Source organism: Pezoporus flaviventris, unplaced genomic scaffold, assembly GCF_033815535.1.
Source record: "Pezoporus flaviventris isolate CSIRO_AGI_PZ_B2104156 unplaced genomic scaffold, CSIRO_AGI_Pfla_v1 ptg000093l, whole genome shotgun sequence".
NCBI lineage: Eukaryota > Metazoa > Chordata > Aves > Psittaciformes > Psittacidae > Pezoporus > Pezoporus flaviventris.
In genome coordinates, this window is record NW_026892641.1 from 51,175 (window position 1) to 75,081 (window position 23,907).

General features: G+C 59.3%; 2 protein-coding genes across 3 annotated transcripts; one reads left to right on the forward strand and one right to left on the reverse strand.

Annotated features, from left to right (window-relative positions):
• Positions 1–367: 367 nt before the first annotated feature.
• ROBO4 (roundabout guidance receptor 4) lies at positions 368–7,202 on the forward strand. 2 transcript variants are annotated; one of them, XM_061476175.1, is made up of 20 exons: positions 368–1,307; positions 1,390–1,434; positions 1,517–1,795; positions 1,875–2,013; positions 2,088–2,215; positions 2,641–2,753; positions 2,835–3,054; positions 3,129–3,250; positions 3,584–3,755; positions 3,857–4,007; positions 4,087–4,229; positions 4,550–4,726; positions 4,820–5,096; positions 5,181–5,435; positions 5,517–5,606; positions 5,694–5,846; positions 5,927–6,079; positions 6,274–6,593; positions 6,696–6,833; positions 6,929–7,202. In XM_061476175.1, the coding sequence occupies exons 1-20, from the start codon at positions 1,226–1,228 to the stop codon at positions 7,057–7,059; spliced, it is 3,288 nt and encodes a 1,095-aa protein (XP_061332159.1). In that variant the 5' UTR covers positions 368–1,225; the 3' UTR covers positions 7,060–7,202. The 2 variants fall into 2 exon arrangements, with proteins under 2 accessions (XP_061332159.1, XP_061332158.1); XM_061476174.1 differs by having other exon boundaries at positions 4,087–4,199; positions 5,181–5,846; positions 5,930–6,079.
• Positions 7,203–7,874: 672 nt separating this feature from the next.
• Positions 7,875–19,066, reverse strand: ROBO3 (roundabout guidance receptor 3). Its single transcript, XM_061476182.1, has 23 exons — positions 18,839–19,066; positions 16,588–16,914; positions 15,274–15,431; positions 15,050–15,170; positions 14,828–14,966; positions 14,532–14,659; positions 14,327–14,451; positions 14,067–14,238; positions 13,769–13,968; positions 13,192–13,273; positions 12,944–13,112; positions 12,694–12,860; positions 12,148–12,269; positions 11,850–12,069; positions 11,661–11,773; positions 11,071–11,512; positions 10,883–10,991; positions 10,721–10,812; positions 10,093–10,519; positions 9,863–10,021; positions 8,888–8,994; positions 8,733–8,810; positions 7,875–8,656 (listed from the first exon to the last, which is right to left on the reverse strand). The coding sequence occupies exons 1-23, from the start codon at positions 18,984–18,986 to the stop codon at positions 8,295–8,297; spliced, it is 4,167 nt and encodes a 1,388-aa protein (XP_061332166.1). The 5' UTR covers positions 18,987–19,066; the 3' UTR covers positions 7,875–8,294.
• Between the last annotated feature and the right edge of the window lie 4,841 nt (positions 19,067–23,907).

Here is a 23,907-nt window from a genome sequence, read left to right on the forward strand (position 1 = left end):
GCACAACAGGATGAGTGTGCACAGTGTGTGCAGCGATGCCGTGCACCAAGCGTGCAAGAGGTGTGTGGAGTGTGCAGACAAAACATGCAATAAGCATGTAAGAACATGCACAGGGCATGGGAACATACCTTGCCCAGAGTATGCAGAGAGAGCACAAAGGGTGCCAGAGGTGTGCAGAGAGAGCATGTATTCAATAAGCGTGCACAAAGCATGTAAGAGAGAGGATGAGGAGCTCACAGAGAGAACATGCACAGAGCTTGCAGCCAAGACTGCATGGACCGTGTGGAGAGTATGCGCATGGGGAACATGCAGAAAGCGTGCACGTAGCATGCACAGAGCATGAGTGCGTACAGAGCACATGGAGAGCACGTGGGGACAGCAGGCATGCCATGCTCACAGAGAGCACACACAGTGTGCAGGGAGCGTGACAAGACAACATACATGAAGGGGACACACATGGAGTACATGAGGAGAGCACGCATGCAGCACCGCATGGGGGGCACATAGAGCATGCAGCAAACGTGCAGAAGGCATGCACAGAGTGTGTGACAGAGCTTGCACAAAGCATGTACTGAACACACACACACACACAAGGAGCATGCACACAGCGCGCCGCATGAGCACACGTGTACCCGGCGTGTGCAGGAGCACACTTGCACACCCAAAGCACACAGCCCGTGCACGCAGCAGGGGCACAGTGACCCAAAGCTCGCCCGAGCACGCATACGCAGGCGGCCTAAATGGGGGGGGTTCCTCCTCTCCCATCACATCTCCCCCTCCCAGGCGCTCCCGGGATATAGGTTTAGGATGGAAATCACACAGCAGCCGGCCCCGGGGCGCCCGGGTGGGTGCTGGAGCACCCTGGGGTGTTTGCGGTGCTACTAACCAATAAACTAAACGTAGTACCCGGCCCATGGTGGCACCCTGGGGTGTCTTTGTGGGACAGGGTGCACCCTGGGGTGAGCATCAGAGTTGGGTGACAGCTGAGAGCGAAAGAGCTCGATGCACCCAAAGCTAAGCTTGGGACAGTTCATTCTGGTCCCTACGGAGAGCTCCTTTCTTCTTCATTCTTCTTCCTCCCACCACCATGGATTAGCAGAGATGTTTGTGTCCAACCTCCCCCCGGCACTTCCCGGCCTCTGCGTCCGGCTATTGTCCCCCCCCATCCGGAGCCGGATCCTGCCCCGGTGCTGGCGGGGGAGAGGGGGGGACCGGGAATTCAGGAATGCAGCCCGGGGCCAGCATGGCGGGCAGCTGGGTGCTGGCCCTGGGCTTGGGGCTCTGCCTCAGCGCGCTGCAGCGGGGAGGTGAGTGTGGGGGTGCCCCCCACCCCTCAATACCAGGGCTGAGATCCACTTCTATCACCACCACTTCCTTGTCCCCCCACAGGCTGCCACACCCCTGGCACGGCCATGGCACCCCAAACTGCAGCTGGTAAGGACACCCTATGAGCGGGGGGGCACCCCAAAACCTCCTGTTGTCCCCCCCCTCACCCATGGTGTCCCCTTTGTCCCAGTGCTGCGGGACAATTTCCGCCTGCAGCCAAGCGATTTGGTGGCCACGGTGGGACAAGTGCTGGAGCTGGATTGTGTCCCCCCCTCGGGGCACCCCGAGCCCCACGTCACCTGGAAGAAGGACGGGGTGGCCTTGGACTCAGCGGGTGACAGGTACGTGGTCACCAACGGGAAGCTGCGGGTGGCACCGGCGCACCGGAGCGACTCTGGGCTCTACGTCTGCGTGGCGGCCAACGCGGCGGGCAGGAGGGAGAGCCGCGGCGCCCGTGTCTCTGTCCTGGGTAAGACAAGGGTGTCCCATGGGGGTGGTGGCCGCACCACGGCCAGCTCTGGGCCATGTCCTCCGTGTCCCCATCGCAGAGAAGCCGACCATTGTGCGGCACCCGAGTGACACCGTGGCGGTGGCGGGCAGCACCGTGGAGCTGAACTGCAGCGCACAAGGTGACCCAATGCCACGGGTGCAGTGGCACAAGGAACGTGGGGACCTGCCCTGGGGCAGGTAGGTGGTGGCAGGGTGGAGGTGTCACATCCTTGGGGTGAGGATGGGGCTGATGGAAGGCTGGTGACCCACAGGCATGAGGTGGACCAGGAGCACACCTTGCGCCTCTACGCCGTGACGCTCGCCGACGCCGGCACCTACGTGTGTACAGCGCAGAGCCAGCTGGGCACCGCTGCAGCCACCGCACTGCTCCGCGTGGAGGGTCAGTGGTGGCACCTCCATGGCTTCCTCTGTCATGGGGAACCAGGGTCACCTGGGGGTCCATGCAAGGGTATCCATTCAAGAAAGCTCATCTAAAGGGAATCCATCCAAGCAGGTTTCTCCAAGAGGATCCATTTAAAGGGGTCTGTCCAAAGTGGCAGGTTGAAGGGAATTTAAAGGGGGATTGAAGAAGACATATCCATCCAAAGGGTCCATCTAAGAGGGACATATCAATAAGCATATATCATGGGGTCCATCAAGGGGGTCCATGCAAGTGGTGTCCATCCAAGAGGTGTCCTTCCATGGTGTCCATTTGAGGAGGTCCATTCAGGGAGCCACCAGGCTCTCCAGGGATGGGTATCTGAGATGGGTTCCAGGGGGACCTTGCTCCTGCCTGGCGCTGCTGTGAGCTCCCTCTGCCCGCAGAGCGGCTGCCGACGGGCCGGCGCGATGCTGCTCCTCGGGACCTGCTGGCCATGAGGCTGCACTTGGACAATGGCACCGTGCTGCCCACCGCGGCCGTGCGGCTCCGCTGGCAGGTGCGTGTCCCCTTGGGATGGCTGGGATGGGATGCAGGGATGATGTCCCACCACGGCTCATAACCCATCCAACCCCCCCAGATGCTAATGAGGACACCAGTGCTGGTGGGCTACATGGTGCTGTACCGCTGCCTGGTCCCTGCCACCACTTCCTGGGTCCAACATGATGCAGGCAAGGAGCTCAGCACCATCATCCCTGCGCTCCGCAGGGGCTACAAGTATGAGTTCAAGGTCCGACCCTACACTGGACGGACCCAGGGCTTGGACAGCAATAGCAGATACCTCTGGATACCTGAGGAAGGTGGGCTGGGTGTCCCCAGGGATGCTGGGTGGAGGATGGTGGGATTGGTTGGTCTCAGCACCCCTGTCTTGCAGTGCCAAGCGCAGCACCCCAGCATGTCACCATGGGCCAGGCTGAGATGGGCAACGGCACCGTGGTTGTGAGCTGGGAACCGCCTCCTCCTGAGGCCCACAATGGCATCATCCGTGGCTACAAGGTTTGGGATGATGGGGCTGGGGGGCTTCTGGCCAAGGAGAATCTATCCAAGGGGCTTGTCTAAGGGGGATCCATCCAAGAAGGGAGCCTATCAAAGGTCTTTCCAAGCATGGTCATCCAAGGAGTGGCTGTCCAAGGGGGAATCCAGGCAAGAGATTCATCCAAGAGGAATCTTGACAAGGGGCATCCAAAGGGGCAGACCAAGATGAAGGTTGTCCATCAAGGGGATTCATCTAAGGGGACCCATCCAAGGGGGTCCATCCTGGGAATAGTAGTTCAATGGGGTCCATCAAGGAGCTTCACCTAAGGGAGCTCATCCTCTTGGTGCCTGCAGGTGTGGTCGATGGCCGAGGGCTGGCAGCGCCCCACCAACAGGACCGTGGATGGAGGCACCCACCGCCTGGAAACCCTCATCCCGAGCCCTGGGGCCCAGCTCTGCGTCCGGGTGGCAGCTTTCAATGGTGCAGGGCTGGGGGTCCCCAGCAACGTTACCTGCAGTGCCATGGGTAGGAGACGGGACTACAGTGGGGTGCAGATGGGGACCACAATGGGGTGAAGGCAGGGGTTAAGGTGGCAGCACAGTGGTGACACTGTTGGCATGTTGCAGGGGTGGCAGCAGGGAGCACAGGGCTGGCCCGGGTGCTGCGGCAGCCCATTGTCATCGCTGCCACCGGCTCACTGCTCTGGTTGGCTTTGCTCGTCCTCCTCCTGCTCCTATGCCAGCGCCGCGCCAGCCGGGACGCTGCCATGCGCCGCAGGTGACCCACTGTGGGGTGAGGGACATGGGGGGCTCCATGTGGGGGAGATGACATCCTGTGACACCCCTTTGCCCTACAGGCTGGTGGCTGCAGACACGCCGTGGCTTGGTGGCCCCTGGAAACCTGGCTGTGCCCCACAGAACCGCAGCAGCAGCAGCAGCCTCCTGGGCAGCGATGGCAGGGACCCCTCCAGTGAGCCCCATGGGTGCAGGGACCCCTCCAGTGACCCCCATGGGTGCAGGAACCCCAACCTGGTGCCATGGGACCCCCACCCATTCCAGTGTGGCTTCTGTATGATGCTATGGGACCCCCACCCAATTCCATGGGATCCCCACCTAGAGCAATGGAACCCCAATCTAGTGCCATGGGACCCTCCCCCATCCCATGCCTCGCCCTCACAGAGTGCCCAACACCCCCCTGGGTGCTCACAGTTGCCCCTCTGCATGCAGCAAGGCCCTGGGGACAAACAGAGCCAAAGAGGAAGGGGCCAGGGAACACCTGACTCAGCACCCATGAGTGCCCTGACCTCTTTTATCCTCCAGCCCTGTCCTTGGAGCCATCAAGCCTCGGCCCCCCCACACCCTCCAACCACAGCAGTGCCTGCGGGGGGCACCCTCCACCCCTTGGGGACACGGGGTGCTGCAGGGTGGGACACCCAGGGGTGCGCACATCCCCCAGCACCCCGAACCCAGCTCCCTCGGAGCGGCTCCGCAAGAGAGGTGGGTGCTGGGGGGTGCTGGGGGGCACGGGGGGGCATGAGGAACAGTGGGAGGTGGCTCATGGCTCTGTGTGTTCCCATGTCCCCCATGAAGAGCTGCAGCAGGTGCACAGCACCCCACTGCTCACCGATGGCCCCGGGCATGGCCCCATCCATGGAAGCAGAGGCGAGTGGGGGCCGGATCTGGGGCTGGAGTGGCCTCAGCGAAGGGGACACGATGGTGACACAGGTGCGGTGGTGGCTGGAGGGGACCGGCGGCAGCTCCCGGTCTTCAGCACCCCAAAACCACGTCGGGGCAGCGCCTCCCTGGCCTCCAGTGGCACAAGGTCCCCAGTGCCACCACCCCACGGCTGGCACTCGCCAGTGACACGGTGAGTGCCGCTGTCCCCACCATGGGCAACTACATCCACCCCAGCCCCCTGCTGCAAAAGCCACCACATCCTTTGTACCTGCAGGTCCCCAGCAACCCCGTACCCCAGGGATACATCCCCAGTCACCCGGTGCCCCAGGGACATGCCCCCGGTCACTGGGAGCCCCAGGGATGTGTCACCAGCCACCAGGCACCACAAGGACCCGTCATCAGCCTCCGGACAGCCTGAAGACATGTCACCAGGCACTGGGCACTCAAGGGGCTCATCCCCAGCCACAAGGCTCCCAAAGGAGAAGTCTGCGGCCACTGGGCACCGCAGGGACAAGCTCCTGGCCACCAGGTACCCCAGGGACATGTCTCTGGTCGCCAGACATCCATCACTGGTGAGCAGGCACCCAAGACACATGTTCCTGTTACCCAGGTACCCTGAGGACACACCACCAGTGGTGAGGCATCCCAAGGACACAACTCCAGCCTCCGGGAGCACAAGGGACACATCCCCTGTCACCAGGCACCCAAAGGACATGTCCCCAGCCACCAGGCACCCCAGGGACCCATCACTGGTGAGCAGGCATCCAAGTGACACATTTCTGGACAGCAGATACCCAAAGAACATGTCACCAGCCATGAAGCATCCCAAGGACACATCTCCAGGCACGAGGAACACAAAGGACACACCGCCAGCCACCAGGCACCCTGAGGAGATGTCTCCACTCCCTGGTCACCAGAGGGACATGTTCTTGGGCACCAGGTACCCCAAGAACATGTCCCCACCCACCCCAGGGACCCCTCACTGGTGACCAGGCACCCAAGAGATGTGTTCCTGGCTGCCAGGTACCCCAAGGACACATCCCCAGCTACCAAGCACCCAAGGGACATGTCCCCAGTCACCAGTCACCTCTCACCAGCACTCAGCAATGGGCTCTTCACACAGCAGCGGGTGGCCAAGGACCTGGAGATGGACCAGGACACCAACTGCCCCAGGTACCTCCCATCCCCTGGGATGCCCCTGTCCCCTCGGATCCTCTGTATGTCCCCATGTCCCCTGTAAAGAGCTGCAGCAAGTGCACAGCACCCCACTTCTCACCAGTGGTCCTGGACATGTCCCCATCCATGGAAATGACCCTTGGACACCATCATGGTGGCAGCACCCATGGTCCTCACTGTGTCCCCTGCAGCCCTGCAGCAGCCACCGCGCCGCGGTCCATCTCTCCATTGCACACCTATGGCTACATCTACGGGCCATCGGCCTCCGAGCTGGGCGAGGAGGAGGACGAGGAGGAGGATGAAGAGCAACCAGCGGCGAGGGGCTCCCCGGTGGGGTCACTGCTGAACGGGTGGGGGTCTGTCTCAGAGGACAACTTCACCAGCGCCCGCTGCAGCTTGGTGAGCTCCTGCGATGGCTCCTTCCTCCTGGATGCCAGCTTCGCCCGGGCACTGGCCGTGGCTGTCGATGGCCTCTGCTTTGGCCTTGAGGACACCGATGGGACCTACAGAGGTGAGGAAGGGTCCCCAGACCCCCTCTCTGTCCCCCAGCATCGTCACCCCTTCAGGAAGGTGGCCCCATCATGACACCACAGTGATGCCACCATCTCTGTAGCAGGTCCCTCACCACCGCCATCACCCTTGGAGAGGATCTTCACACCCGGGGTCCCCATCCCACCCTGGGATTGGGGGACAGTGCTGGGAATCCCACGGAGAATAGGGATGGAGGCAGCTGCAGGCACCCTGCAGTATGGTGAGTGCTGCCCCAGCTCCTGGTGATGGGCACCAGGGGTGGTGCTGGTGTCACCCATTGCAGGGTGCTGGACGATGCCTCCTTTTGCTTTGCAGGTGGCCATGGGTCGGGCAGCGGCAACCCCTGGTCCAGGGCGGACGGTGAGATGGGGACAGGAGGGACAGGAGCGTGGAGGTCTCCAGGGTGCAGGAGTCGTCTCAGCTCAGCCAAAATCCAGCTTTATTAAGTGGTGCCCCAGAAAGGGGATCTTTGCAGCAAAAGCCACCCACAGAGGGGGGATGGCACTAAGGTGGGGGTTGACCCTCCTTCTCCAGCATCCTTGTCCTTCCCCAGTGTCCCCATCCCTCCCCAAATTCTCCATTCCTCTCCTGCATTCTCATCCCTCCCCACCATCCTCACCCTCCCTAAATGTCCTCACCCCTCCTCAGTGTCCTCCTCCATCCTCAGCATCCTTGTTCCCCCAACTATCCTTGTCCATCCCAAGTGTCCTTGTCCTTCCCCAGGATCACTGTCCCCTCAACTGTCCTTATGCACACTGACTGCTCTCATTCCTCCTGACTCTCCTCATCCTTCCTCATCATCCTTGTCCCTCCTCAACCATCCTTGCCCCTCCCAAGTGTCCTCATCTCTCCCAGGCCCCCTTGTCCTTCTGGAACGACCTTGTGCCCCTTTCAAGTGTCCTCATTGTCAGGCTTCTTATCCCTCCAGAGCATCCTCGTCCTTCCCCAGCCATCTTCACCCTCCCCACAAGTCTCCTCATTCCTCCCACCATCCTTGTCCCGCTGTGACCATCCTCCTCCTCTCTCCCTCATGTCCTTGTCCCTCCCAAGCAACCTTGTCTGTCCCAAGTGTCCTCTTTTCTTCAGAGATCCTCAAGCCCTGGGCACCTTTGTCTTCCCCCAGTGTCCTTATCCCCACAAGCATCCTTGTCCCCAGCCTTCTTAGTCACTCCCAAGCACCCTCATCCCTCTGCGCTGTCCTTGTACTGTCAAGTATGCTCATCCCTCCAGCTGTCCTCTTCCCATCCCACCATCTTTATCCCTTCAACTATCCTTGTCTCTCCTCAGGGTCCTCATCCCTCCATGAGCACCTTCCCCACTCCTCCCCAGCATCCTCATCCCTTCCATGGGTCCTCATCCCTAGCGATATCCTTGGCCTCTCTCAGGCATCCTCTTCCTTCCTCAAGCAGCCTCATCCCCCCCATGCATCCTCATACCTCCCAGTTGTCTTTGTTCCCAAGGTCTTCATCCATCCCTGAAGAACCTCATCATCCCTCCCTAGCATCTTTGTCCATCCTGACTGTCCTTGTCCCACCCAAGTGTCCTTGTCCCCACCTTACGCTGCCACCCACCCGCCGCTGGCTCTGTGCAACCCTATTTACATGGTGCCACCCAAATTAAAGACCATCCCCCCCACCCTCCGATGTCCCCATCCCTGTGTCCCCAACCCTAGCCCTCCACTTCATCTCTTCTCCTGCGCTGGGCAGGGAAAGGGGGGACCTGGCCGGCGGCGGTGGCCGGTCCCTTCCCCACGGTCCCCTGGTGTCCTGCTGCGCCCCGAGCCATGGCCACGGGAGCTGGTGGAGCCACGGGATGAGACACTGCCCGTGGTGGAGCAGGAGGGTTTGCTGTAGGGGACAACCTCATCTGCAAGGGAGGGGACAAGGTTGGGGTTGGGTGGTGGCACCCCATAACCTCTTGGGGACATGGTTGGTGGCTCCGGCTTACCACGATGGGTGACCTTGTGCTCAGCCCCGCTCAGCTCCCTCTCTGCTGAAGGCCTGGGGGTCTCACCTGGTGGTGGCACCGGTGGTGGCGGCAGGTCTGTGGTGGAGAGCAAGGAGAGGGCTGATCCTCCCCTTTTCCCCTTGGAGCATCCCAGTTTTCCCCTTCCTCTCACCTCCCTGCGGCTTTTCCCGGCGGTAGCGGCTGCATTTGGGCTTCAGGTGACGTTTTGGGGTGTCCCTGAGGGTTCTCCCTGGGAGTGACACAGGTTCAGCCCCACCACAGCTGATGGGGTCCAAACCCACCCATCATATCCCCTCAAGGGCTCACCAGTGCTGGGGGGGCAGCGGGCACGGGGTAGGGGGACGTCACCCATGTCTGGACTCGGCAGGGGACTGAGTGCTGGTGGTGGGGTACCGGTGCCATGGGGGGGTCTCCTGGCAAAGAAGGTGTGGGGTGAAGCCAACGCAAGGAGCTTGGTGGCCACCATGGTGCTGGTGCAACCAACCCAGTGCTGTGCTGTGCTGGAGCCAAGGAACCCATGTGGTGGTGGGAAAGCTGGATGGCAATGGCATGGATGGGCCTGAAGCGTCACAGCTGGATGGCAGGGCCACAGCTGTATCGCAGCTTCACACCAAGGGTTGCAATGGTAGGGCTGGCTCACAATGGCACATCTGAAGCACAGCTGGATTGCAACCATACAGCTGGGTTGCAACCACACAGCTGGGCAGCAGTTGCACAGCTGGATCACAGCACAGCTGGATTGCAACCACACAGCTGGGTTGGAATGGCACCACTGGACCATGGCAGAGCTAGGCCATGACAGCACAGCTGGATGGCAATGTCCCAGCTCGCTCGTGATGGTGCCCATCACAGCTGCACATCTGAATTGTTAGGCTACGGCCATCCCACAGCATCATGAGTGGATGATGGCAGCATGGTCAGAGCACAAATGGACAGCAGGGATGTATGGTGACAACATGGATGGATGAAGAAGGAACATCTGGATTGTGGTGGGACATCCAGACCCCAATGGAACACCTGGACCCCAGGGGCATGCAGGGCCAGATAGTGACAATATGGCTGGAATATGACAAGACATCTCGGCCATGATAGGATATCTGGACCCTAGTGGGACATCTGTGCCCCTGTGAGACATCTGGACCTCAATCACATGGTCAGACCATGGTGGCACAGCAGGGCCGGATGGTGAAAACATGTCTGGATTGTGATGGGACACCCAGAGCATAGTGGGACATCCAGACCCTGATGGAAGACCTGGACTAAGTGAGGCCCATCTCCTACCGGGGGCTGTCGATGTCTCGGAGGCGGGGGATGTCCTCAGTGGCCCGGGGCGATGGTGTCAGGGTGGCAGTGGACCGGCAGCCAGAGGACGCGGTGGGTGAGGACGCGGCGGTGGCACAGGCGACATCCTCAGCCCCGTACCACCCCTCCATCCCCAACCTGTGGAGTGGGGACACACGGTGGGTGCAGGGGCCGGCATGTCCTGTCCCCATCTAGGTCCCCACACTGACCTTCCAGATGCTTCTTCATCCTCATCCTCCTCCTCCTCCTGCTCCTCCTGGGTGCAGTGGCTGAGCTCGCTGGCCGAGGGGGGTGGTGGCAGCAGCTCTGTCCAGCTTATGGCTGGTGGCTTCACCGCTTGCCCCAGCTTCTTCCCTTTGGTCCCTGTGGTGAGGAAGGATGCTGGGGGGGGCTGTGGGGAGGGGACAGTGCCACCAGCACCCATGTGTCCCCCCACCCATCCCACCACCCTACTGCGGGGTGCCTGCGGGGCTGGGACATCCATCAACTGGGGGTAGGAGGTCCCATGGTGGGAGAAAGGACGAGGAAAGGTGTGGAGATCCTCGCCGCCAGCCTCAATGGTGCTGTAGACCGGCCCCTCGGCGGGCCCAACCCCAAATTGCTCTGTCTGGGTGATGTAACGGGTGATACCAGCATCTGTGGAGGACAGCCAGCATCATCAGCATCCCTGCCCTTGGCAGGGGGTAAGAGCTAGGTGATCTTTCCAACTTTGGTCCTTTCTGGATGAGCTTTCCAACTAGATGGTCCTTTCCAACCCAAACCACTCCACGATTCTATGATCATGGTTAACCATGACCTTCCCAACCCAAGCCACCCATCCCCATGGTGACCTCTCACCGTTGTAGTATCTCTCATTGGTCCTCAAGCAAGTGTTGCCACCACCACTCCATGTGTCTGCCAGCCATGGATAACCACCACCTGTGGCTGCCCTGCAAGGAGATGGGATGAAAGGATGCACTGGGAATCCTGGGAACAGGGTGGGAATACCAGGGGGGTTACCTGTGTGCCGGAGCCGGGAAGGCGACTGCGGGAAGAGGTTGGGATGAGGGTGGCTGGGGACCACGCCGGGTCCCCATGGGCTTCCCATTGGGTGCGTAGGCAAAGGATGCTGCAAGGAGAGAGGTGGATGATGCTGTTGGGGTGGTAAATGGTGAGGGGGGGGCCCCAAGGGTGACACCCCATTGTACCTGTGAAGTGGCTGAGCTCCTTCTTCCTCCGGCGGCGGCTATACAGCCACGCAGCAACGGCAGCCAGGATGAGCCAACACGTGCCACCAACACCAGCGATGAACACCGGCTGCCGGGCCACTGCGGCCAAGCGCCCGGCCATGCTGCTCCCGCCTGCCATTCCCTTGTCCCGCTGCACCGGGAGCGCTGCAGAAACATGGGACACAGCGGTGGGAGCGCTGAGAAGGGACCGCGGCCACCCAGAACCCATGGGTGCAACGAGGAACTCACCAACGCGAATGGGGATGGGGACACTGCGGACGCCCACCCCGGCACTCGTGGTGGCAGCGACCTCAGCGTGGTACAGGACACCGGGAACCAGGCCCTGCAGCATGGCCACCAGCACCGAACCCTCCACGCTCTGGTTGATGTGGAAGCGGCTCTCATTGGCCAGGCACCAGATCTGAGGGGAGAAGGTCACGAGGAGGATGCGGATGTGGTGCGGTGGTGCCAGGAGGGGATAGAGGGGACCCGATGCACCCCATCACCCTTCACATCTCACCCCACAATCACATTCCACGTCCCCATCACACCCCACCACCACTCCTTACCCTGTAGTCCCGGATGACCCCGTTCTGCTCTGCCAGTGGGGGCGGCTGCCACGAGATGCGGACACTGGTGCCATTACCAGTCACAGTGACACCTTGCGGAGGGGCACTGGGTGCTGCGGGGTGTCACATGTGGGGTGTCACCCCCAGGGTGTCCCTATGGGTCCCACCACCCCATCCATCCACTCTCACCTGCCTCAGGGGTGCTCAGGGCTCGCACTGCGCTGTCTGGCCCATGGAGGTGGTGGAAGAAGGGCTGGACCTTGACCTCGTAGTGCTGCCCATGGCGCAGGTCAGTGAGCAGCACCCCGCGGTCCCCTGGTGCCAGCAGCACCCGCGCATCCTCCCAGCGCCCGCCGCGGCGCCGCAGCAGCACCCGGTACCCCTGCAGGAAGGGTGCCTGGTGCTGCACCTGCAGAGCAATGGGAGCGGATGGGTGCTGGGTGCTGGCACTGGGAGCTCTGCGCTGGTGGTGTGGGGCAGCACTCACGGTCCAGGAGAGGCGGACGGCACCCGGGGGAAGCACCTCGGGCTCCTGGAGGTGCACGGCCACTCGCGCCAGGTCCTGCTGCACCTTCTCGGGGTCCAGCCCTGGCTGCAGGGTGCTGGGGTCTGCCCAAAACATGACAGCAAGAGGGGACATGAGCATCTCGGTGGTACCATGGAGTGTGGGTGCTGTGGTGACACCGTATTCCCATGGTGGATCAGGAAACTCATTGGGTGAGGATGCACACAAATGTTTTGGTTGTGTGGGTACCTCCATTAGTACCACTAACAAAGGGTGCTGGGTGCATGGGCACCTCTGTCAACATCAGCAAGCAGAGATGAACCCAAGGGTGATGGGTTCATGGGCACCTCTGTTGTCATCACCAAGTGGAGATGCACTGAACAGTGGTGGGTCCATGCCACCTCCATCAGTATCAGCAACTGAGAACGCACCCAAAGACAGTTGTCACCTCCATCAGTATCACCAAGTGGACATGCACCCAAGGGTGCTGGGGCCATGAGCATCACCAGCCTCACCACCAGGTCTCACCTTGGGTGCACACGGGCTCCGAGGCGCCGCTGGGGTCGCTGATCCCATGGGCATTGACCGCTCGCACCAGGAAGATGTAGATGGTGTTGGGGACGAGGCCAGTCACGGTGTGGGTCTCACCCGCCACCTCAGCTGCCACCGTGCGCCACGGGCCACCCTCCTCCTGGCTGCCATGGACAGAAGGGACCATGGTGGGGTGGCTCTGGGCCACCACATCCCCATGCACCTCGAGGGGACGCTCATGTGGTACCTGAAAGCCTCCACTATGTAGGAGGTGACACCAGTGGCAGCGCTGTCCTCGTTCCCTCTCCAGCTAAGGGTGACGCTGCTCTTGGTGACGTTGGTGACCACAGGGGTGGAGGGTGGCCCAGGGAGGACCCCGGGCACAGAGAAAGGTGGGGACAGGTCGGGCCTGGCACCTGTGGAGAGGTGCATGGAGCTGTGGGGTGGCTTCATCCCCAGGGCCACAGTGTCCCCGGTGATGTCCCCATGACCCACCGTGCACCTCCAGCGTGATGCCCCAGCGTGTGTCACCCTCCGGGCTGGTGGCCACACACTCATAGTGCCCTGAGTCCATCACCTGCGAGGGGAGAGCTCCTGCCCCACCACCCTGAGCACCCATCGCCTGGCACCCAGCACCCTGAGCACCCATTGCCCACTGCAGCCACAGCCCTTTGCACCTACCACCCCTTGCAACCAGCACCCTGAGCACTCATTTCCCTTTGCACCCGCCAGTCCTGAGCATCCACCACACATTGCACCCACCAACTTGAGCACCCATCTCCTTTCGTACCCATCACCCTTTGCTCCCACCACCCTGAGCACCCACCAACCCCTGGAACACACCCATCTGAGCCCCACCAGCCCTGAGCACCCATTTCTATTTGCACCCAGCACCCCGAGCACCCATTGCCCTTGGCACTCGCCACCCTGAGCACCCATTGTCCCTTGCGGCCACAACCCTTTGCATCTACCACCCCTGAGCACCCACCACCCTGCACACCCACTGCCCCCTGTACCATCTCCCTGAGCACCCTTGGCCCCATCCCACCCTGTGGCTACTGCACTGGCTCACCCGGAGGCCGGTGATCCGCAGGGAGCCGTTCTCCTGGAGGCTGGCGCGGGGCTCAGAACCCTCCAGGACATTCCCATCCTTCAGCCACCCCACACTGGCCGCGGGGTCACCACCACCACCCCACACTGGACATGGCAACCGTGCCGTGGCCCCTGCTGGCAGCACTGTGTGGTTTGTGGGACCCCATTGGATCACTGGTGCTGCAGGGGAAAGGCCGGGAATACCGGGAATGGCGCGGTGCTGGGTGGTGTGGTGGTGGATGCTGGATGTCCCCATTGTCTGCTGCGGTGGGACTCACCTTCTTCCACTTCCAAGTGCGCCTTGGCCAGGATGCTGCCGGCCACGCTGATGGCCTGGCACAGGTAATTCCCAGAGTCGGAACGCTGCACGTCCGAGATGGTCATGGAACCACCGGGACTCACCGCAAAGCGGCCGCTGGGATGCGGGGACTGTCCAGGGAACAGCAGGGTCTGGGGATGGAGGGTGCTGAGCTGGGATCTCCGTCTCACCACACATCCCCATTGCACCCTGGGGACAGGAATGGGGACAGGGACAGACCTGGCTGCCCTCCTTCTGCCAGAACACAGCGGGTGGTGGGTTGCCCCGGCTCTGGCACTGGAAGGTGACGCTGTGGCCGAGGGGGATAATCTGGTCACGGGGCCCGGTGACAAGCTGGGGGGGCACTGTGGGTGTGAGGACACACAAGGGCTTGGGCACTGCTCAGCCAGCACCCATGGGTGCTCCCTGAGGGGACCCCCCTTACCATGCACCATGAGGGTGCCCGAGGCCTCGGAGCGCCCCACGCTGTTGTCAGCCACGCAGGTGTAGGTGCCCTCATCCTCCGGGCGCAGCCGCACAATCCGCAGGGTGTTGTCGGGAAGCACTTCCCACCTGGAAGCGTTGTGAGGGTGTGGAGTGCTGCGGGGATGTGGGGTGCGATGGGGATGTGGGATGCAATAGGGATGCAGGGTGCTTTGAAGACGGAGGACACCACAGGGACATGTGATGCTATGGGGATACTTGATGCCATTGCAATGCCATTGGGATGGTGACACTCACCTCCCTGGTGGCATCTCGCCCTCCTCCTTGCGCCACCGTGCCGAGGGCTGCGGGTCCCCCACTGCCTCGCACGCGAACTCCACCGTCCCCTCCACCAGCACCGCCTGGTTCAGGGGTCTCCGGCTGAACCCCGGGCGCTCTGTGGGGCCATCGTCAGCTCCATGGGATGCCACCCCATCCCCCGCAGACACCCCAGAGCCGCCACCCCCTGTCCCCACGCACCGAGGACCACCAGCTCTGCCGGCTCGCTGTCCTTCTCCCCCACCACATTGGTGGCCACGCAGACGTAGACGCCAGCGTCGCTCTTGCGGGTGTTGGCCAACATCAGCTTCCCACCGCGGAGCTACGGGCAGCCCAACCCAACCGGGGTGGGTTGGGATGGGGTGGGGATGGGGTGGGTTGGGTTGGGATGGGGTTGGATGGGATCAACCTCCCTTGTCCCTCACCGTCAGGCGCTCATCCGTGGCGCTCAGCCGGGCTCCGTTCTTCTTCCAGGAGACGCTGGGCTCCGGGTGCCCGCGGGGTGGGACACACTCCAGCACGGCCGGTTCTCCCGCTGCCACCACCACGTCCCCGGGGGGCTGCCGGAACTCATCCCTCAACACTGCGGGATCAGCCCTGCCTCAGTTTCCCCATTGCATGGAGCATTGCATGGGGCAGGACCCCCACACCGAGCCCCGGCCCCCCAGGTCCTGGGGACTGAGCGACACTGAGGTGCCACCAGGGACCCTGGTCAGTGGGTGTCAGAGGTTTTCACTCCTCTGCAATCAGTTCTTGGCTATTTTCAGTTGTTTTCACCTTTTTCTTGTAATTTCTTTCCCGTTATTTTCCTTTCCCTTCACTCATTGCCATTTTCCTCCCCTTTTCCCAACTTCAAGTCCAACCCATGGTTTTCTACTTGTTTTCAGTGCTTTTTCATGTATTTTCACCTATTTAAGTTGATTTTTTCACTTAGTTTCATATATTTTTCACTTATTTTCTTTCATTTCCATATACTTTTCACTTCTTTCCAATTATTTCCATTGATTTTACTTATCTTCATTTATTGTTTTCACTTCTTTCCAATTATTTTTGCTTCATTTTATTTCCCATTGTTTTCACTTCTTTTCCTTTCCTTTAACTACTTTGCTTTCATTTCTTTTCACTCATTTTCATTTATTTTCACCTATTTCTAATTATTTCCAGTTATTTTTTCTTCTTTACATTTATTTCCAATTATTGTCACTTTTTTTCACTTCTTTGCACTCATTGTCACTTATTTCAAATTGGTTTTACTTATTTTCCCTAATTTTCCATTATTTTCTCTTCATTTGTTTCCCCCTTATTTTTCCCAGTTTTCACTCCTTTTCACTTCTTTACCCTCAGCAAAGTCTGGGCTTCTGCAGCCCCTCAGCCCCACAACCTGGGCTCGGTGGTGACCCCAAATCTCCCCAGAGCCCTAAATCCACCCCATTCCTGTCCCACTCAGTCCTAGCCCATCCCTCTGCCCCAATCCCATCCCATCCCATGGCTGTCTCTGATCTGACCCCATCCCACCTCTGTCTCCAATCCCATCCGTGGCTGTATCTGATCTGACCCCATCCCATCGCTGTCTCCAATCCCATTCCATCTCATGGCTGTATCTGACCTGATCCCATCCCATCTCTGTCTCCCGTCCGTGGCTGTATCTGATCCCACCGCATCCTATCCCATCTCTGTCTCCGATCCCACCCCATCCCATGGCTGCCCCCGCCGCACGGAGCAGCGCTGCGGGCACTGACCGGCCACATGCAGCGAGGCGTTCCTGCTGGTCGCCTGCCCCAGGTGGTTCCTGGCCACGCACACGTAGACGCCCTCATCGTGCCTCCCGCGCCGGCCGTGCAGGACCCGCAGGAAGAACAGGGACCCCCCCGGCAGCAGCGAGCGGTGGGAGCGCGGCTCCTCCCGGTCCGTCTCCACTCGCTCCCCGTCCTTGTACCACTCCACGGCGGGGGGCGGGCGGCCCTCGGCCTTGCAGCTCAGCGTGGCCGGGTCCCCCCGCGACACCAGCACGTCCGTGGGGTGCTCCACGATGCGGGGAGCCGCGTCCTCCAGCTGCGGGTGCGACCCTGCTGGGAGCACGGGGACCAGGAGGTGAGATGAAGAGTGGCCAGGTCCCAGCCTGTTGTATTGCCCCCCCCAGCCCCAGCCCAGCCCACGGTGAGTGCTGGTGGGGGGGCAGCAGGATCGGGCTGGTGTCAGACCTCAGACGTATGAGGAGGGATGAGGACAGGGGGACAAAGCAGCTCCGCTCACAGTAACCCCCCTTTTCCACCCAGATTCCAACAGGGCATCCCACGGAAAATAGATCTGAAGCTAAATTCCCCCAAAACGTTTTTTTTTTTCCATCAACTGCAAGTGCTGATTCCCCAGAGCGGAGCTAGGAACTCCTGGATGCTTTGGTTTAAGCCTCAAAATGCCCATATTGGGTCTGTGGGGCTCTGCCAGGCCAATTCCTACTGTTAGAACATGGGAATGATGGTGCACTCATTAATGCTGGGATAATTAATGCTGGGATAATTAATGCTGATTAATTAATGCCCCACTGGTGCTGCACTTCAAGCTGTGCTCGCTCAGTGTCCTGCTGCCCACAATACATGCGTATACACACGCATGGAGCTTGCACGCACATATGTGCATGCACATGCCAGGACATGCATGCAGTCATGCACAGGCCCACAGTCATGCATCAGCACATGCCAGCATACGTGTGTGTACTTACAGACACACTTGCACATGTGTGCATTCATACATACACTTACAGAGATGCATCCTACGTGTGCATGCAAGCAGGGGTGTGCATGCACTCACACACACATAGCCACACATGTATTTATGCACACATGCACTTACACACGTGTATTCACACAGGGCTGTGTATGCACAGACAAGTGATGCTCATGTGTGCGTGCATGTGTGCAAATGAGGGTACGTGTTTGCACTGTGTTTGCACATGTGTACACATGGGCACACTAAAGCACATCCACAAACGCATGCACACACATGTGTCCTCCCTGTTTGCACATGTGTGCACACACGTGAGCATCATGGCATCATGGGGTGTGGGGGGGGGTGATTTGGGGCGCCTGGGGGGTGTGTTGCCATGAGGCTGGGATGCGTTGCCATGGGGACACAGGATGCTGCAGGTACCGGTACCCCGGGGGGCAGCAGCGGGGGTCGGGGGGGCGCAGCTGGGCCCTGTGGCTAATTGGGGCAAGTGGGGGGTTAGGGAAGAGCCCTCCTGTGCTCAGGGAGGGCTCCGGGTGGTTTGGGGACACCCGGAGCCAACCGCAGGGGAAGATCAGGCTGAAAAGGGGGGGAAGCTCAAAAGTGGCTTGAAATTCAGATGGACAGCCCATTCCCACACATCCTCCCACACTTTATCCTTGGACTCAGGGACACGGGGCTGGTCTGGGACACAGGAATAGGTTGGAGACACAGGGTCTCTCCTGATTTGGGGACATGGAGATTGTTTGGAGACACAGGGCTCGTTTTGGGGACACTGGGGCTGGTTTAGGAACAAGGGGACTCTCCCAGCTCAGGATCCAGGTATTGGACTGGGGACACAGGGACTCCCGGTTCGGAGTCTGAGGCTTGATGTGGGGACAAGGGGGCAGTCTGGGGGACATTGGGTCGCTCCTGGTTCGGGAGCATGGTGTTGCTCCGGGGACACCAGGACAATTTGGGATCACCAGCTCAGTCCCAGTTCACGATCGGGGGTCGGTGTAGGGACACGGGGCAGGTTTGAGGACACCGCGCTGGTACCAGTTCGGGGTCTCGGGGACTGTCTCGGGACACGGCATCGCTCCCGGTTGGTCGGGGGACACGGAGCCGGTCCCAGCGTGGGGACACGGGCACAGTTTGGACACTCCGGGTCAGTCCCGGCCTGGGGACGTTGGGCAAGTCCCAGTAAGGGACCTGGCTGGGGCTGGGGGGTGCGAATCCGGACTGGGGACAGCCGGACACGGGGACAGCGGACACAGGGCCACGTACCGTTACCGGAGTCGAGCCCGGGGAGGTGCAGCGCGGCGATGGTGCGGTTGATGTCGAGCAGGAGCTGTGAGGAGTTGGAGCCCTCGACTCCCAGCGAGTCCGCGAACAGGTTCATCTGCAGCAGCGTCTTCAGCAGGTACCGCAGCATCCTCGGCTCGGCAAGGTCCGACCCGGCTCAGCTTGGTTCAGCTCTGCTGAGCTCGGCTCTGCACGACTCAGTGCGGTTCGGCACGGCTGAGCTCGGCTCGGCTCGGCTCAGCACGGTCTGACCCGGCGCGGCGGAGCTTGGCTTAGCTCAGCCGGGCTCAACTCAGCCTGGCACAGCCCGGCTGGGATGAGCCCAGCTCGGGTCCGCGCAGCTCAGCTCAGTTTTCAGCTCAGCCTGGCTCGGCTCACTTCAGTCCAACTCAGCTCAGCCCAGCCCTCTTCAGCCCAGCCCAGCCCGGTTCAGCCCAGCAAAGCCCGGTTCGGTTCAGCTCAGCCCAGCCCAGCCCAACTCAGCTCATCCCAGTTCAGCTCATCCCAACTCAGCTCAATTCAACTCAGTTCAGTTCAGCCCAGCCCAGCTCGGCTCATCCCGCAGCACCGCCTCCCGTGTCCGGGTCCGGCGTGGATGGGGGCGCGGCCAGAGGGTGAGGGGGATGCTGAGACCACCGAGAGCCTTGAACTTGGGAGGGGGGGAAGACCCACAAGCGTGTGCGAACGGTGCTGTTGAATTGGTAATTAGCAATTAGCCCCTTAATTAATGTGATGTGTGAAGCAATGCGGCTCCTCCAGCGAGCCCCCGAACATGGGAGGTCGTTATAGGGGGGTCGTTACGGTGGCATTAACGATCTCCTTGGAATAGGGAAAAGAGGAGAGGGGATGATGAGATGGGGGAAAAAAAGGTGTTGGGAGTGTGGGGAGCATGGAGGAGGTTGGGGAGGAATGGGGGAATGGGGAACATATCTGTGTGCATATCTGATAGGGAGAGTAGGAGAAGGGACCTCACATCTGGATGCAGAGCGGCAGGCGAACCCGGGCAGCACATATGGGGAGGAGGTGTGAATATGCCCCAAGGGAGTTTCACATCTGGAAAGCTCTTGGGACACATTTGAGCACCGAGGGGCTCTGAGATGTTCCGATCTGGGAGGGTTGGGTGCTTTGGGCAAACATCTGGGCACACAGCTGAAGAAAGCCACGGGGATGCCTGTGCACATCTGGAGAACGGGGTGGTTTGCAGCCGTGCACATCTGGAGGTGCAAGTAGGAGGAAGGTGAGTGCACATCTGGAGAGCTCTCACCAGCACACTTCCTCTTCAACCTAGAGCTGTGCTGGGGCCACATCTGAACCCCTATGCACATCTGGGACCTCTCAGCCTCACCAACACCCTCCGGGCTCTCTGTATCCCATCAAATCCGCCGTATCCCGGCACTGTAAGACTCCCATTCTGGAGTCTCAGGGGCGATGCATTATTCATCCTTCCCTCCTGCAGCCCAGGCATGGAGAAAGTAAATATTAATTTCATAGGACCACAAAGCTTTTTCCGTTTCTCCTGCTGGGAATGTGGCAGCCCAAGGATTTCCCGGTAGGATCAAAAGATGAGAAATAAATTATCCATAGGATAACAGGTTTAACCAACTATTATCCAAATAATTCTTCAGTATGGAAGTTGAAGGTGATGCTGGAATATTAAATGCCGTGGTATTCCCCATCCCCATCTCTTTTTGGGTGTTCCCAAAAAGCTGAGCCATGGGGTTGGGATATCTCTGGCTGGAAATAGGGGCTAGAAAGGGGGTGTTAACCCTGCTTTGAGATTTTGGGCCTCTTTTCAAGGAGTTCTTTGAAGAGAGAGGGAAATTTTAATGGGAATCCTGGAGTTTTTTGGGGAAGCCCAAGGGATTAAAGTGTATTAATCCCGCTATGAGGCCCGAGGCTGCAGCGATGGGCTCCCCGGGGTGACACTCACACATCCATCACCTCCGAGATGGGTTTGGGATGGGGAATGGAGACAAAGGAGCCGCCTCATCCCGATGGATTATCCTCTCTCCTGGCTTCATCCCTGTTAATCAGCTGGGCAAACAGCGGCCGCCGGGGCAGCGCCTCCTCGTTAGCAGATTTATGAGCGCGTTTAATTGTGCTTTTATTCCACGATTAGCGGCTGTTTGCGCAGGCTTTGCCCAAACCAGTCCCAAATCACCCCAAAGTTGATTTGGAATTGGGAAAACATGGGGTTGATTCCCTGTTATCCTCGTTATTCCTCCTCATTTTCATTGCATCCTTCCTCATCCTCCTTTTTCCCACAGCTCCACAGGGCATTATCGGGATAGGGAAACTGAGGCACAGTAATGACGAGTGACAAGGGATTTGTCCGGGCAAATGAGGTGCTGGGGGGGAGGGTGTGTGTGTGTTTAAATCCTTCACATCCCCTTTATTAACATCCCCCCCGGGGCCCCCCAACCCGGTTTGCTGGAAAATGAGACTTTGGGAATATTTATGGAGGCTGGGGGGGGGACACACACATACACGGCGGGGGATAGGGGGGAAAGGGGTGGACAGGGAGGGAGAGGAGCAGCTGGGGGGTGGTAGGGAGAGGAGTGGGGCTGGGTGAAGATGGGGGTTTAATGATGTAGGGGATGGCACTAGGAGGAAATACGGGAATGTACTGGGATAATATAGGGGATTACACTGGGATGTTGGAGGGGATGTTACTGGGATGATATAGGGGAGCATACAGCGATGATGTAAGGGAACATCCTGAGATGCTGCTGGGGATTATACTGGGATGATGGAGGTGATGACACTGGGATGCTGTAGGGGAGTGTACTGCGATGGTACAGGGGAACATATTGGGATGCTATAGGGACACATACTGGGATGCTGGAGGGAATGATGGTGGGAGGCTTTAGGGGGTGACACTGGGATCCTTTAGGGATAACGCTGGGATGTTTTAAAGAATGATGCTGGAAGGCTGCAGGGAATGATACTGGGATGTTGTAGGTAGTGATGCTGAGATGCTGTAGGGGATGACACTGATATGCTATATGGGATGACATTGAAATGTTTAAGGAGAAGATAGCTGGGATCCTTTATGGGGTGATGCCAGGATGCACTAAGGGAAAATGCTGGGATGTTTTAGGGGAGCCCATTGGGATACTTTAGTGGATGACACTGGGATGCTTTAAGGAATGATGGAGGAATGCTTTAAAGGATGATGCTGGCATGCCCTAAGGAATGATGCTGGATATTTTCATGGAGCATCCAGGGGTGCTTTAGGGGATGCCGTTGGGGTACTTTAAGGAAAGATTCTGGGGTATTTTAGGGGAGCTTATGGGGACGCTTTAGGAGATGGTGCTGGGATGCTGTAGAGAAGCAAACTGGAATGCTATAGTGGATGTCATTGGGATGCCTTAGGATAGTTATGCCAGAACACTTTAGGGGATGATGCTGGGATGCATGGAAGGGTGCCGGGATGTATTAGGAATAGTGAGAGACTTCAGGGGAGGACACTGGGATGTTTTAGATGAGCCAGGATATTCAGATGGTAACAGTGGGATCTTTTAGGGCATGGTACTGGGTGGCTTTAGGGGATGGTGCTTGAATGTATTAGGCAATGACACTGGAAAGCTTTAGGGGAGCATACTGGGAGGCTATAGGGGATGATGCTGAGATGATTCAGGGGACAATGCTGAGATGCTTTAGGGGAAAATGCTGGAATGCTTCCTAAAGCATCCCCTAGGATGATGCTGGGATCCTTTGGGTGATGGCATTGGGATGCTTTAGGGGCTGGTGCTGGGATACTGTAGAGAACAATGCCAGGACTCCAAGGGCCGATGCTGGGATGTTTCAGGGCACGCACTGGCATGCTTTCAGGAATGACGCCGGGATGCTTTAGGTGAGCATCTGGAACTGCTGCAGGGGATGACCTGGGGCAGCTCGGTGTGGGCTGCCTCAGAGGACGGGTGTCAGTCTGTCCTTCCCGCACGCCTGGCAGGCGCAGGAGGCCGGTGGGCTGTGGTCTCAGCCCGCCTCATTACTTCGGGAAAGCCGGAGCCCATGTGTTCTGGAGACGAGCGACTGGGGGTATATTAACATCCCATTCCCACCTCTTTAATATAGAGTTTGCGGAGATCATTTATCAGCCGGGGCTCCCTCCAGGGCAGGGGGAATCCGGGCAGAGCTCGGCAGCTGGGGCACAGCGAGAGGCGAGGGATGCTCGTTCCCGAAGGAAGCCGATTCCCGGTTTAACAGGTAGTGGCTCATGTGCGAATCGCTAGTTTGGGACCGGCACATCATTGGGAAGAGCTCTATCAAAGCTGGGCTTAATTGGGTGGAAGGCTTGTTTGCATGGCCGCTAATGGGGGATCAGAGGGCCGGGGACCCAGCGCTGACGGCCCTACAAAGGCAAGCAATTACTTGCTTGTCTGCATTATGTATTAACCCATCTGGGGCCGGAATATTGCCTTTGAAAGGGAGACAAAGGCAGGGGCGTGATGCTCCAATTCACCCGCCTGAGTCCCTTTTGTGCGCTCCAGGGGCAGCTGGATACGGGATGCAGCCCCCGAAGATGCTGATGGGGACCAGCCCTCAGCATCCGCTCAATATCCCCCCAGACATCGCATCCAGCACCTTCCAGCCCTCACCGTGGTTTCCTGCCCGCAGCCGCATCGCGGGATAATCAGAGCTTTGGCTTTAATGAGCCACCGTCGCAGTTAATAAGTTTATACTGCTTTTTGGCCGTGGTTTTTGGCGAAGGGAAGTTAATTATGGCCAGGTCAGGAAGTTGCAGAAAACTCTCTGTATCCAACGACATTCCCGCTTGGCTTTTGGGCTAATTGTTAGTTATCTTCATTGAGTCGGAAGGTTGGCTTGAAGGAGGAGGTGGGGGGGCGGTGGAGAGTAGTGGGGAGCAGGATAAGAGGTTCACATAGCTGGACTAAGCTACTTGTCCCGGCATTTCCATGTCCCTGGGGAGCTGAGGATGACCACAACTCATTGCAGGGATGAGCCCCTCTGAGAACAGCCAAAACTCATCGCAGGGAGGCTGAGGACGGGCACAGCTCTCTACAGGAACCACTCTTGGAGGTGTT

Bases quoted from the DNA above. Each gene is read 5' to 3' on its own strand.
- ROBO4 (XM_061476174.1), top strand. From the start codon at position 1,226: ATGCAGCCCGGGGCCAGCATGGCGGGCAGCTGGGTGCTGGCCCTGGGC. The intron at 2,754-2,834 runs GTGCGTGTCCCC...CAACCCCCCCAG, and splicing joins CCGTGCGGCTCCGCTGGCAG to ATGCTAATGAGGACACCAGT. The intron at 5,847-5,929 runs GTACCCCAAGAA...CCTGGCTGCCAG, and splicing joins GACATGTTCTTGGGCACCAG to GTACCCCAAGGACACATCCC.
- ROBO3 (XM_061476182.1), bottom strand. From the start codon at position 18,986: ATGCTGCGGTACCTGCTGAAGACGCTGCTGCAGATGAACCTGTTCGCG. The intron at 16,915-18,838 runs GTACGTGGCCCT...TGCTCCCAGCAG, and splicing joins CGGGCTCGACTCCGGTAACG to GGTCGCACCCGCAGCTGGAG. The intron at 15,171-15,273 runs GTGAGGGACAAG...GGCTGCCCGTAG, and splicing joins CCACGGATGAGCGCCTGACG to CTCCGCGGTGGGAAGCTGAT.